General features: G+C 42.7%; 1 protein-coding gene across 6 annotated transcripts in view; it reads left to right on the plus strand.

The window, feature by feature from the left end:
• The window catches only part of tenm2a (teneurin transmembrane protein 2a), a 667,726-nt gene that overhangs the window by 375,256 nt on the left and 277,709 nt on the right, over window positions 1–14,761 (plus strand). For all 6 annotated transcript variants that reach the window (XM_072664035.1, XM_072664037.1, XM_072664038.1 and 3 more), the window contains one exon: window positions 13,481–13,781. In XM_072664035.1, coding sequence (XP_072520136.1) covers window positions 13,550–13,781 — 232 coding nt within the window. In that variant the 5' untranslated portion in view covers window positions 13,481–13,549. The remainder of the gene's footprint in view (window positions 1–13,480; window positions 13,782–14,761) is intronic.

A 14,761-nucleotide genomic window follows, 5' to 3' on the forward strand; every position in this document is an offset into this window, starting at 1 on the left:
CATGCTCTCCAGCCTCCGTGACTGGGTTTTATATAGAATGTAATGTGTTTGAAGAGTAATGTGCGTAATATGCGTGGCACAGCTGGGCAGAGTGAAGTGCCCTTGGGAAACAGTGCCAGTCCGCTGTATCTCCCACCAAATTTTCTCTCCCTGTGCTTTCACACTCTTCATTAGAGCCCCTCCAAACAACAGGCTCTCACAGACTTTGGAGTGGGTATGTGCATGTAGGCCCACATGGCATTACCACCGTGTGCGTAGAGTAGGATCTTTTCACAGCCGTTACGAAACACATAGGCATGTTCCTTCACACGAAACCCCACTTCTTCTTTATTTATTTACAAGAGGGATTATCTTGTTTACATATTCATCGTCACATTTGTGGGACATTCGGTGCATTTCTTGCACGTGCGACCATGCTTCCCACTAAAAGGACACATTGCTAACACAAGAGCACTTCGGAAAGGGTAGCAGTGCACCGAGCTGAAGTGGTTCTGCTTTCTGGACTAAAACATGATCCACTGAACTCTGCTCACACAGACAAAAACAAGAAATATACACTGATGGGGCTTCTTAGCGACCCACTCAGATTTGGGCATGTTAATTGCTGTAATATAAGCTTCCATTACTTGTTAAGAACAGTGCGAACATCGGACACTTTGAGCATGTTTTGGCTGGCTGAGTGCATTTGGAATAATGGGAGTAATTGTTCAAATTAGATTTTTAGCTAAAATATTTCTTCTGAGGCTTTTAGGCTGCAAACGCAAAGTGTCTTTCCTAAGGAAATGTGCGTATGGTTCATCACTCATGAGCATGTAGGTTAAATCTTTAGCCCGTGATGAGACAATTTAACATAACTCCTTGTTCTTGCTGAGATGTTGCCTTTGGCAGCACTGCTGCAAGCGGTCAAGGCTGTTCTCGCCCTCTGCTTCAGCGTTCCACGGTCGGTCAGTCCATGGCCACAGAAAGCTGTAGCTTTTTGTCTGACTAGCATTAATTGACTCCCTCCAGACTTATTTTGCCAAAGCCCAGTCCCTGATTATGATGTCATGTGTGCAGCACAGCATGGTGACCCAGGGCCCCTGGGCATTCTGGGAAAGCAAGCTTAAAAAGATCATCTGGTGACCAATTGAACTGCTCTATTCCGCCCTGTGCTTATGAGGCACTCATTACAGGCTGCAGCAAGGCATTTTAAACACCAGAAAGAAGAGTCCATGTTTTACGGTCTGATCTGTCACACACTGGGTTTCTGTTTTTCAGGCAATGCAGAATGTATGGAGTAAGCCTTGGGACACATTACACCTAATGGAGCTTTTAATGGAGTTATGTAATAACTAAAAGTTTGGGAGAAGGACCACGCCCAAACTCCTCCTCTCTATTACTACGGACTATAAACCTGCTCCTGTGGTGGGGTGATGAAAATTCACCCCACCATTGCCCCTGCTCCTTCTGTTGGCCCAATTATGGTCAACCTCGGCCTGGCTAGGGCGGGGGGTCTGGCTTTGGGTCCCATCAGCTCGAAGCCCCCCGAAACCCAACCCAAATTTCTCAAGCTCTAATTCCTTGCCTCAGCTAAGCGAGCTTGCTCTGCACTTTGCAAATTAAATTTTGCAGCTTTAGCAGCAAAAGTGATAACCTCTACAGTCATTAAGTTAGTGGTGTGTTGGCACCTCAGCAGTCGGCGACCCTGCTCTATAACTTACGTGATCTGAGTTGCAGTGGTTCCTAAAAAGTGAAAGCATCTTATTACAGTACCACACTCAAATTCAGTAAACTCTTTAGAACGACCCATACTTTCACTAACGTGTGTAAAGGCAGACTGCATGGCTAAGTGCTTGATTTTATACACCTGTAGCAACAGGACTGAATGAAACACCTGAACTAAATGATTTTAGAGGTGTGTCCCAATATTTGCCCGATAGTGTATGTTCGTTCTTGTATCTTATTGAGTCGCCATGAAGACGAGATGTGTCCTTTTCACCTGATGAAGATCACAGATGAGTTGGCCTCCTCTTGGCACTGTCTCTGACATTTCTCTCCCAGGAGATGACTTGGTGCTGGCATTTATTCAGCGTGGAAGGGTCGCACAACCTGATCGTGGTTGTCATTTACCCGGGGGGTGTGGGGGTGTTGCGGATGTTAAATACTGCCGTTATGGATGTGTTTTGGCCAACGCTGCCCTAATGTTCTAATATAAAGTAAAAAAATCAGCAGCTAGGAAAAGCCATCATGTGTCACCTCTGTCAGGGTGCTAATTACCCCCGCATCACCACTCTCCGTGCTGCCATTTAATGCAGATTTGAATAATTCACCCAGCAGATGGTAAGAATGTCAAGCAGTGACACTGATTTATTTATCTTTACCCTTTCCCCCCCTGGTGGAGGCTACGGGCCTGTCAGTGGCGTATTGTTTTAATAACGCTGCGCTCCACACTGCTGGAGGGGCCAGTTCATTTGGATATTCCTCCTGGAGCTTATAGCACCTTCTTCAGTCTCTGGGCTTGTATGTGCTAAAGTCAGTGTCCCTCAGCCTTTTCCACAAGGTGCAGCGATGCACTCAATTCCTAAATGGTTTTCGACTTGAACATGCAGTTGTATGAACAGCCTTATGTTATGCGGGAGTTCTTCAGACTTTGAAAAGACTCTTCACACTGTTTTGGTACCTTTATTTTTAACAGTGTGGTGTTGGTGTAGAAGTGAGACCCTTCACACTCCTCACCTGCTGCAATTGTTACAAGCATCGCATCAGCCATGTTCTCCCTTCTGAACTCTCAAACACCCTCCTCCCAACACGTCCTCAACATATGCTCGCCCGCATAAGTTTAAGGTGAGAAAACAATGCCGGCTAGGTTTTGTCAGGCAAAGCTCAAGCTGAGCTATTTATAAACGACACATTTCACGAGCAGGAAGTCTGCTCCATCTCCCATGCCCTCGTGCGGCGGTCGTTGAGCTTTAACCACTGAGTAATGGCAGAGGGAGCTGGAAAATGGAACTTATTCACCCTCTTTGCTCCCAGCAGACCCATCTGATCCCGCGTCTCTATCCGTTTCCGCGTCTCACCGCCAGGCCTTAATTACCGCGTGTGTTTGCACTTCGGCTCCGGCGCTGCCGATGCCATGACAGCCGGTGTCAGTGCGGCACCTCTGCCACAGCCTCAAATCCCTTTGTTTTGAGGCAGATTAGGAAGTTGAGAGCTCGGGATGAATGTGGATTTTGGGATTAGTCTAATAAACAGCCGCTCTTGTTGCGCTTCATTGTGAGGCTGTAGGATTACACTGGGTTTGGGGAGGGAGGGGCTTCATTTACATTTAGAGATGAGAGGAGAGGAAGAGATGGAAGTGGAAAGGGGGGTGGAAAGTGTTTGGGGGGGTGGTTTGGGAATGGGAGACAGATGAAAGGGAAATGAAAGGAAAAACGGAGTCTGAAATTGAATATTATGGTACTCCAGTGAGCGTTGAGAATGTGTAAATGGAGCGCAAGTTCTGCATGTTTGTGATTATTAATTTAGAGAAATAAAAGTCTGTGACTTGATTAGGTCATATAGGGCACTAAACTCTGCTTGAAAGAATCACATGTACATATAGCAAAATACAAGCGTGTCTGGAAGCCAACCCACACCCTCACTTATCATATAAGGAAAATTGTTCATTTATTTAATATATTTACTTATTCAAGAGCTAATCATGTGTTTTTTTAAACAAATATTAAGTATCAATGTATCATCAAATTATTATTATTATTATTCAAAATATACATATGCAGTGGACTGTCCCCAATTTTTCGTGCTGTGACCTTGTGGTCAGAGGCCCAACAAAGCAATACACTAAAGCATGAGCACAACCTATGCTGGCTCTCGTTTGTAGTTACAGTGAAGTACACCGAATGCCGGAATGATGTCCAAAAATGTTGCAGAATACACTTAAATGTGCACCTTATATGATGCAGCTAAGAGCTCTTAATGTAACTGCTACTCAATTTCAGGTAGAACAGAAAATATGTGATTAACACTGCCTAACCCAAACATACTGTTTACTTTGATGGCTTATACAATATATGTCCAAATGTTTGTAGACACCCCTTCTAATGAATGCATTCAGCTACTTTAAGTTGCATCCGTTGCTGACACAGATGTGCAAATGCACTCACAAAGCGTATTTAGTCCCTGTAGAGAAATACTGACAATAAAATAGGACTCTCTGGAACAGATTAACATGAACATATTGGCACCGTGCCTAATGCCAGACAAGGGCTAGATGGGTATGAAGCCGCCCAGCATTGAGCTGTGGAGCAGTGGAACTGTGTTCTCTGGAATGATGGTGCTCCATCCAGTACTTTTGGGATGAGTTTGGAAGTTGGGGATCATCAGCTGTTGTCGCTGAATGCAGTCTAATCCTCACAGCAATGCTCCAGAATCTAGTAGAAAGCCTTCACTGGACAGTACAGAGCAGGCGCCCCAACTGTTGACCATACAGTGTGAATGTACAACATTTGAATGTACTTTTGGGGTTCAGTTGTTTTAGTGCTCATGCATACACTAGTTTGGGCACTGGTTTATGTTATGGTGCACTGTGGGAACTGTCATTAGGGGAGAAAGATTCTTGTGCCCTAGGATAATTTCTACAGTCTAGTGTCCTTGGACAATTTCTAATTATTCTCACTGTTAGTTCACTAATTAGTTTAGCCTGCGTGGAGTGATTTGAGACACAGCCAATGCCATATTTAGTTGCACTTACAAACTCTAAACTTTGACAAACTGTAAGCATCATTGGTAAAAATGTGCATTTGAATACATTTAGATGTTGATGTAGTTTATGGTAATAAGGATAATTCATGCATATTCTATTTTCAAGACTAATATACACAAGACTTAAACACTTTTGCATTTAGCATTTTTTGCCTTAGGAATGATTGGAGGAAGCAGTGCATGTAAACTTTGGATGTTCTACAGCATCCAGGTAGATCTTGGTAAATATTATGTTTACTATAGTATCATTGCTTTAATCCTGTCAGCGTAGTTCTGGTTTAGAAATGTAGAGAAATATGAACATTTTGGATGAAGCTAAAGGATGTCGTGTGATACAGGAGGAAGAAGTAAAAGAAGACGAATGAGGGACTGGTCCGCTGTTGAGTTTAATAGAGGAGAGGGAAGCAGATAAGCAAGGTCAAATGAGATCTTTCTTCCTGCTCTTGCTATTGAATTACCACAGGTATCAAATGCTCATGTATTTGAAAAGACTGGGAACTACACCAAAGCTGAGCAAACTGTCTCTCATTTTACGCGCAGGATATTCTGCTCAGGCCAGATCATATTAAAGGTGGTGACTGCAATGTGTTTTATAATAGGGAGCAGTCTGGATGCATTTGTTGGATATGAATATGTCCGTTCCAACAATAGGTAAGACAAAGCAGAAGAGAAGAGAGCTTCCCTGGAGAGCTGTCAGCAGGTAGAAGGAGACAGAGGGAAAAAGCGAGAGGCCGACTGACAGAATGAGCGAGAGAGAAATAGAGAGCGCGAGAGAGAGAGAGAGAGAGAGAGGGAGAGAGAGATGAAGCCCAATCATACTGTAGAGCCGCTCATTGTGGGCTAGTTATGGCTTGGCACTGGGCTTTGTTTGGACTCAAAATGGCGGCCTTGTTCCAGCTGATGCCGTGCCATGGCCAGGCTCTGCCCCGTCAGCCGCACCTCCATATCGGACGTGATTAATGACCCCTGCCCGGGAAAGGATCTACTCATTAAAATCTCAATCGAAAGCCACACAATGCTGCTCTGTTCTACCTCTCCTCGCCGTCCATGCTGCGACAAAGTTTTGTTCTTCTCTTTCTTGGGCTGAACGAGGGTAATTAATATCTGAAGTAAGAATGACGTGGCAGATGAGATGCTCTGGTGAATCACCTCATCTGTAGTCCCTCCGTGCTGGAGGGACATCTACCACCCTCTGTTTTTCGCTCTCGAACGATGAGTGGATGGCTTGTCCCAGCGGGACACAATTAGGCATTAGCTGCCAAAGTGAACTGTCTGGACACCTAATTCCTCTTAAGGTGTACCTCCTTTTGTCCCCGTCGCTAGAATTAACGCACACGCCTCTACGTGATTGCTCCTGATTCCAACTAAACTCGTAAACAGGAACTCGGATCAGAATTTTCTCCGGGCACCAAAGGGGAATACTGGACTGTTTGTAAGCAAACATTTTTGTAGTGGTGTGAAATGCTTTTGTGTTAATTAAAGCGCTGGCTTGCAAATATTTGCAGCATATCACAGCAGCCTCTCAACCTTGCTTTCTGACGTTTATTGGGCTTGTTAAGGTTGTTACAAGCAGCAGGTAACATATTTCAGTATTGCAGGTACTGCAGAGGAGAATGAGGTGATGCATTTGAATGTGGTGTGTTTTGTTCCCTAGCTAGTACTTCCCCTATCAAATGATTCTACCAGCAGTGGAAGAGTGAAGGCCAGGCCCAGCCAACCTCACTCGATGTCATCAGTTTCAACTTTGCAAACTCAAAGTTATTGGACAGATCTTGTTTTAACTGCTGCTAATGGAACGCCATTGGACTGTCATCTGTTACAGCAACTAACAGATGGCCATGTTGACTATCATTGCGCTGAGTGATGGGGGGATAGGATGGCGAGGCCAAAGTGAGTGAGGAAGACAGTTATACTCTATGCTGGCAATGGAAGGCTGTGGCATTCCTGGGGTTCAAACCTGCCATCTCCTGATGATTGAGGCAACGCTTAGACAGTAGTGCCACACAGGAGCTCCAGGAACAGCATACTTCACCATTTGTTTTTTTTAAGACCGGATTCTTCTCCATACTTTATCTGCAGACATTTTCTGCAAAGATTATCTGCTATGCATCCCTGAATTAGTTTATGAGTTGAAGAAAGTGCACAGAACACAATCCTTAATCATGCCATGGTTGCTTTCAAACCATGTGAGAAGGTGCTCTGCAGAGGACCTTGTGTTCGCCAGATATATTGCTACATGCTATTCTGACTGAACACACACCCCGTTGTCATCTGTGCTTTGACTAATTGGAGATTGTGTTGTGCTGTGCAGTGAAACAGTTCTAAGCTGGGGGCAAAATATGTAAACAGAAACAGCGCTATCTTTGCTCGCTGCATCGCAGAACCACGAGACAAAATGTATCTTATCAACTTCAAAGTGAGACCCCTGCAAAGCTGTCAATCAAAACTTATCGGCATAATAATTCAGCACGCTAACCTCAAAAGCATATCCGTTGCCGATGTAAGGAAATAGTTCCCCCTAGTAGGAAACATGTCAGACAACAAGGCTGTAATTTTCCATCGCTGGAGAGGACAGACGCAAACTTGTTTATCCTTGAGCTCAGTAGTTTGTGATAACAGGCTTTGTATGCTGATTGATCCTGTTTATATTATTCAAATTCAATTCAGATTTAGAATTATACGTTTCACCCTGGCCCACATGCAGGGAAGGAAGTGAGCTCTGATAAAATGTCTTTTTGCTGCTTTAATGTGCTGATTTTCCAGGAGTCACGCTGGCCGTTGTGGGTTGTTTATTTTGCCATTATTGAATTAGATGACTCAGGTAATGGATGTTTTTTGGGCCGCTCTGATTGGAGGGGGAGATGTTCGGAGGTTATGTAGTGCAACAGAGCAGAATCTGAAACTAGAGGCCACGGCCGTGCTTGTCCCTGCTCACTGTTTGTCGCTTCATTCGGAACTAATGCTGCTTGTTCTGGTGCTCTGTGACGGCCAGTCCTCACCTCAGAAGCATTGTTCAACTCTTAGCATCACTAAAGGACAAAAGCCTGGCCAAACATACATATTTGACTGAGGCTAAAATATCCATGTTTGTGATTTGGTGTGGGTTTAGGAAAGGGTTTGCTTAGGAATACAGCTTTCAGATGACCTCTGGGCATACAGTTTAAGCAACTAATATCTGATGGGTATGGGTAGCTGATGGGTGGCCAAAAAAAATTTGCTTGCTTTTACAAAGAGCACAAATGAGGAATTTACAGAATAAATGAATAAACTAACAACAAATCGACCACCCAACACTCTGGTAGATGTCTGAAGCGTAGGAGATGAAGTGGTAGACAATTGCACATTTAAGTTCCTCAATAATAGAAAGTGTAAATTATTATCCTGAAGAAAGTTGTATAACATGAAGATCTTGTGGTGATGAAGAACCTAATAACTATAAAAAAGGGGAAAAAAGAAGATGGTAAGAATATTATTGTGTGAAGGCAAAGAAAAGATTTTAAAAAAATCAACAAAGACAAAAAAAACATTTTTTATGATTTATTTTGCACATGTAGAATCTGATGTTTTTGGAAAACATAGTAAATAGTTCTGTAATAATACTGTAATAATGGCCCTATATTGTGTTATATTTATTTAACAGCATGTATTACAAGTCAAATATTATATTTTATTTATTTGACTGTTGTGAAAACAGTTATGTCTTTTTGTGTTTGTCACCAGTGAGTACACCACATAGACATTTCGGTCATTTGATCTGTGTCCCGACCTGTGAAATTGGACTACTAGGGAACATATACTAAAAAGCATATATGAAAACATGTTAACATGTTAATATTGATTAATGGCTAAATATATCAGACAAGAAAATGTAGCCCTATAATTTGAATGGCATTTTATTGTGACTGTGTCACGTTGTTCAAAAAAAACTCCAATGGTCCATTTTTTATTGACTGCAGTAGAGGTTTTCTCAATTAAATTGACCAAGACTATTGTGGTTGAATGTTTTCCAAGATACAGTAATGGTGGAGTATGTATTTACTAAATGATAGATGAAAAATAGATATATTCTATAATTATAGAATACTTTCGGGTCTTTTTCTTTTTATAACGGGTTAACAATTGGCCATTTCAGTACATCAGAAAATACAACAGAAGTAAAGGAATGGTTAATGAGGTAAAGTAATGGTTTTGATTATAATGGGAGACATTTCTTTGATAACACTGGCTGTAAATTATCCAGACCGGTGGCAAAGTTCTTGAATTTATTTATAACATTGGCCAGGTCCATTCAAGCTACAGTCTGGTGAGGCACACTCCTCAGAAATTGGTGCTATACAGTACTGAAAAAGCGTTAGTTGACTAACAATAGTGGAGCTTGTTTCAGTTTTTCAGCTTTTCCTTGTGTATATATAGAACCATCTAAAAAGGTCAGAGTATGTCAAACTACCTTGGAACTACCTTGTCGGACAGGCAATAAACTGTTTAAGCATGGTTCACACATGGTTCTTAGGGTTGTCTTGCTTCAAATAGAACAGCCGCTTAAAGAAACACTTTGTACAGGGGGTCACTAGCCTGATTGTGGAGTTTTGAGTATTTTGTTAGCTATGATGCGTCCGACCTGAACCAAAGACAATTTTGTTTAGTTGAATCTTGCATAGACAGGTTCTTTAGGGACCTTTGGCATTGCCCCCAAAAAATCAGTTTGGCCCTTTTGTTTTTAAGACTATAAATGCCTGATGATCTCTGCATTGCAGTACCTCTTTGACCATGGGTGATGCTATACATACTGCTGAACTCATTCCTAAGGTTCCCATTTTAAAAAAAAGTTCACTTTGGAAAGAGCTCCCCGTCGTGCCAAATGTTTTGCGCTGTAATTTTTGAAATTAATTTGTAACCCTCCTATCATTTTACAATTACGCCTTCCATTTTGCTGCAATTTCATGGTCGGCTCTCTCTCACTCTTGGGAATTTGCGTTCTCCGTCTCGTGTAATCTCGCACGGATTTTTGCAGGGGGTGCACATATTTAGCAGGGTGCCCTGGCACAGCAAGATGTGTGCCATGAAATGCATATGTGAGGGCGGGCGCTCTTGCCTCTTGTGACGCATTTGACCAGCAGACGTGGGAGGTGATAATGTGTTGTGTGCGTGTGTTGCAGTGTGCGTGTTGTGCATGCACTGTGCCAGAAGCCAGTTATCATTAACCTTGCAGCGTTCACCTGCGTGGGAGCTCAGTGATTGATCTCCCTGTCCTGAATTCTGTCATCCTCTTCTCCCTTGCCCCCCCCCCCCCCCCCCCCTCCCCCATTTGCTTACCGCTCCCCTGCTCTCTCTCCCGCTACCCGTTTCTCCTGGACTGGTATGGAGGGAGTTGGATCAGGCAAAACTGTTCCGTTATGCTCCGTGCCCCCAGGCACTCTCTACATTTTTCCACCACTGGAATGAATTGAAGGAGTGACCTGCTTGTGCTGCAGCCCAGCCGAATATTGACCTGCTTCTTCTCCATCTTACAGCATCATCTTGCCACTACGCTGCTTTCATAGCCCCCTCCTCTCCCCACACACCGCCTACTATACTTATACACCAGACATGTCACCACACTCCTTTCAGCAGTGCTTTAAAAGGCCCTGTGGCTGTAGTGTCCACGCTTTCCTCACATCATGACTGCAGGCTGCCCTCCATCCCCGCTGATGACAAAGTGCTTATTTGTGCGTCTAACGGGAGAAGAAATGGGTCAAAAACGCACGGGAGGAGGGTTTTTTTTTTTTTTTGACTTGAGAAGGTCAGACATTTTTGTGGATTTGAGGACATGCCGAAATGGGCAACCAAGCGTTCCAGCATCCAGTGTAGTGTAGTCATCCGCTTTTCTCTGCCTTTGAGTTTGCTTGCAATACTGCAAACGTTTGCTGTTTAATAGTTAGCGAACTTGTTGATGAACGCCGTAATTCATTTCCTAATGGCATCTTTTACACATTAATGCCAGCACTTAATCAATGGACATTGCCAGCAGATCTCAAACTGACCTTGGAGTATTCTTTTAATGAATCCTTATTAAATGCATCATCTGCTGCATTCGTGTTTTTTTCTCTCTCTCTCCTCTTCTCTCGCTCGCTCTCCCCCTCTTTGTTTGAGGTTATTAGCAAGTGGGACCAACGATCACAACCTAATGACTTTCTCTTTGCGCCATTGTTCCTTTTGGCTTCTCAGTAAACATGGCATGGTGAATAGCTAGTGGCCATGCTTTTTGTGTAATCATCTGTTGGAGTGAAGAGAGAACAGTTCTGCTGTCTTCACTCGCTGGGTTGTGTACACCCTGGGGCAAGCAGCTTCTCCTCCAATCATGCTAATGCAGTGGATAGTGTGGCGTGGTGGATAGTGTGGAGAGACACAATGGGGCAGCAGAAATAAACTAAGCTGCAACAAAAGCATGCAAGCTACATCTTAAAAATAAAGTCAATTAGAAGGTTCTTGGCTTGGATGTTTGGTTATTTTCTAGAAGACAAAAATCTTCAGTTAATATAAAAGCTTAGACCAAATAAGACCAAATCAGAATGGGTGACAAAGGTATCATCTTGCTGTGTTTGGGACCCTGGCCAAACATGTTCCAATACATTGTGGATCAGGTTGAAGTTTTTTCTGTTTTCCAGCTTCCAAAAGCAGCAGAGTTGAGTGTAGTGAGGGGAAAGTGAAAGCATTAGGCTGGAGAACTAGTTGTTGCACCCCTGCTAGATCAACTGGCATCTAATTTAGTAGTCGATTAGTTGGTGACGTCATTACGCATGTTTCACAAATACAGTTTGACCACTGTGGTTACTTCTTGAAGTAATAATTTCCTTAATCTCTGCATATCAGCAGTGAAAACATGCCCACTGAGCAGCTGTCGGTCACTTGAACGAAGAGTGTGGATATTAAGGCAACACGGCCACACATCCGCAATGACATCACTCTGGTAATATCACAGTTATATCTGTGAGTCGTGGGAGACCATGTGGACATGGACTGAGAGTAACAGGAGAAATGTTCAAGCAAGTCAACCCATAAATGGGGAGACAGATCACAGGTTGAACTACAAATTGGAGTAATTAAATTGGAGGATAACCTGTCAACAAAAAAGAGACAGTCAGCTTTCTGGTTATGGATAAAGTCCTGTCCTTCAACGAAAAGAGCCAATCCACTTGCTGGGTATGGATAAATGTCCCACCCTTCAACAAAAAGAACCAATCAACATTATTTGATTAGATCAGCGTTCTCAAAATAGTCATTAGTTGCAGCCCCATTTGCCAATATCAACACTGACTGACTGATTATGAGCATCTATTTGGTAATTAAACATGCACTATTATTTGGAGGATAATCACTGAATACAATAATTTGAACAAACTCTGACTCTGAGTTTGTCCTGTTGTATTAGGGGACCAAAGTGTTCTACTGTGGTACTTTTATTTCTAAAAGTAATCTGTGATCTGTGAGGTACTTTGTAACTATTTTTTCTTTCCCTTGTGGTAGCATTTGCCTCTTGATCTCCTCGTCGTTTTCCATTAGAGAATATGATTTTTCGTTTCAGTTCTCTGCTTAGTCGCTGTGTTGTAGGAGGTTCAAACACAGGTGAGACGGTGTGTGTGTTTGTGTGGGTTTGAACTAGCTGTCATGCTGATGCCTGCTGCCTACAGCTCTACTGGTGCAGTTCAAGTTGCTTTTAATTACTGTCTAATTATCAAAAGCTAGATTTAGCACCAGACCACCAAATTGCTCATGGCTAGAGTAGAACTGATGCTGTGTCAATAACGTGGTGTATCACTGGGGGCGTTTGACTGACTACTAAACCTAGCACCTGAGTTAGCATGATTACAGTGGGAGGGTTGTGGACGGAGAAGGTTGGGTGACTTGAGGCCCTGTTTTCTCCAGCACACACACACACACACACACACACACATACACACACACTCCGGCATGTGTGATTATCTTCTCCTGGCCTCTGAGGGAACTCCTCTCATTCTGCTCCTGATAATGAGGGAGAGACTCTCAATGCCCGCAAGTCATTTCCTCTGCCTTCCCGGCCTTCCTCTGTTTCACCACCAATCCCTCAGCAGCGTTGATCCGTCACTAGCAGAGCGCAGATCCACCCTGGTCCTTCATCTGCGCTCTCCGCCTTTATGACAGCTTCATGACTTTGATTAGATGATACAGTACCTCAGTCTACTTGTACAGATCCACTGTTTTTCCCCTTAAACTCTTAAACAGAACAGTATAAATACCATAAATCGCTTAAGGCTGTTGAATGGATGGTCTCTTGAAGAACCAATTTTGTAAATGAGAACCTAAAGGTTACATCTACCTAGTATAAAGGTTCTATTCCAATTAAAGGTTGGCCATATAGACCTATATGTCCAATTTAGAAAACCTTGGTGTTAAGAAGAAGTGTTGAGTTATTGTTATAATTTTGCTTGGCTTAGGCATTGAATGATTCAATTATGGAATTAAATAGCATCAAAAATGACATATCAACTTGCATTTACATCAACAAACCACAGCCTTGCAGAAAATCTGCAAAACATCAAACCTTTAAGCAGATGGTCTACAACAGCAGAAGACCATGTCGGGTTCTAGTTCTGTCAGCCAAGAACAGAAAGCTGAGACTGAGGGAATAATTTATTTAAATGAACAATGTGCTTTTGTTTTGGCTGGAGATAAATGCAGCTTCTAAAGAAAGTTTTTCTCTCGCCCTCTCTACTGTGTGTGATAGGTGAGGGACCAGACAGTTTGCTAAGACCTTTGCTTCTAAGATCGGTCCATTCGGCCGACTGCAGCAGCCATGGACCTGAAGGAGCGCAGACACCGCTCTCTGACTCGCGGCCACTGTGAGAAAGAGCTCCAGTTCACCACTTCTTCTCTGGATAGCGAGGAATGCCGCGTGCCCACCCAGAAATCCTACAGCTCCAGCGAGACGCTCAAAGCTTTTGACCATGAGGGCCGTCTGCCCTACGGAGGCTGCGTGACTGACTTAGTGCACCATGAAGCAGATGAATACTCCAGACAAGGAGGGGGTAAGTTCACCCATAAATTGCACATACTTATGCACACACACACACACAATTTCACACATATATACACACATATTCACACAATGATGAGCAGAAACTCTTGTTCATCAAGGATCATAATCCTTGAGTACAGCCACCATCCATTGCTGTAGAATCCTCTCTCAGGGACTTGTCAGGAAAATGTCTAATGCTGCTTCTGTTTGAACAGTTAAGCAGTACACGTCTGTATAACCCACTCTTTCCTTTTACGTTCGTCTCATACTTCAAGGTACAAAGAGCAAAGTCGTTCTGGAGTTGCTACTCTTAGCTCTTTTTAATACAGTACTTAACAGGTTGGTTGGTTGTCAATTGTGTAGTTTGCTACAGCGATAATTGTTATAATTGTTTTGTAAGATTACAAGTTTTAAGTAAACAAGTTTTTCCTTGTTTTTGATTCTTTAAATAATGTATTTAAATATACACACAGATATATATGATATGATATGGCACTTTTATATAACACTATCTTTAAAAAGGGAAAGAAAATAAACATTAATAAATAGAACAGATGTTTATTGAATAATCACAATGTGTACAAAATGCGCCCCATTAATAACTTCGTTGATATATTTCACCCTATTTTTCATCTCTCAATGTAAACTGAGAGGTGCTTATCTTGAGTACTGCTTATATAAGCGGTACCCATACCAGTCTCCAGGCTGATGTGGTGTTTTACACCCAGCTATACATTCCCTATCATTTCACTCTGATGCAGATTGCAGTAAAGTGCAGTAAAGCATGCATTCTTAATCTCATAAAAAGCTGGAATGCTGTAGTAAGCAAAGGGTCTAACACCTGTAGGGTCTATAACACCACCTGCATTAAGTACTTTCTATGTTGTGTTTAGTTCAGCTGCATAGCAGGCATTGGTATCGGCTGTGCTTATTAGACTATTAAGATATTCAGACAGTTCTTAGATAAGGATCAGATATGGATATTTAGTA

The sequence above is a fragment of the Salminus brasiliensis genome, chromosome 19 (assembly GCF_030463535.1).
Source record: "Salminus brasiliensis chromosome 19, fSalBra1.hap2, whole genome shotgun sequence".
NCBI classification, from domain to species: Eukaryota; Metazoa; Chordata; class Actinopteri; order Characiformes; family Bryconidae; genus Salminus; species Salminus brasiliensis.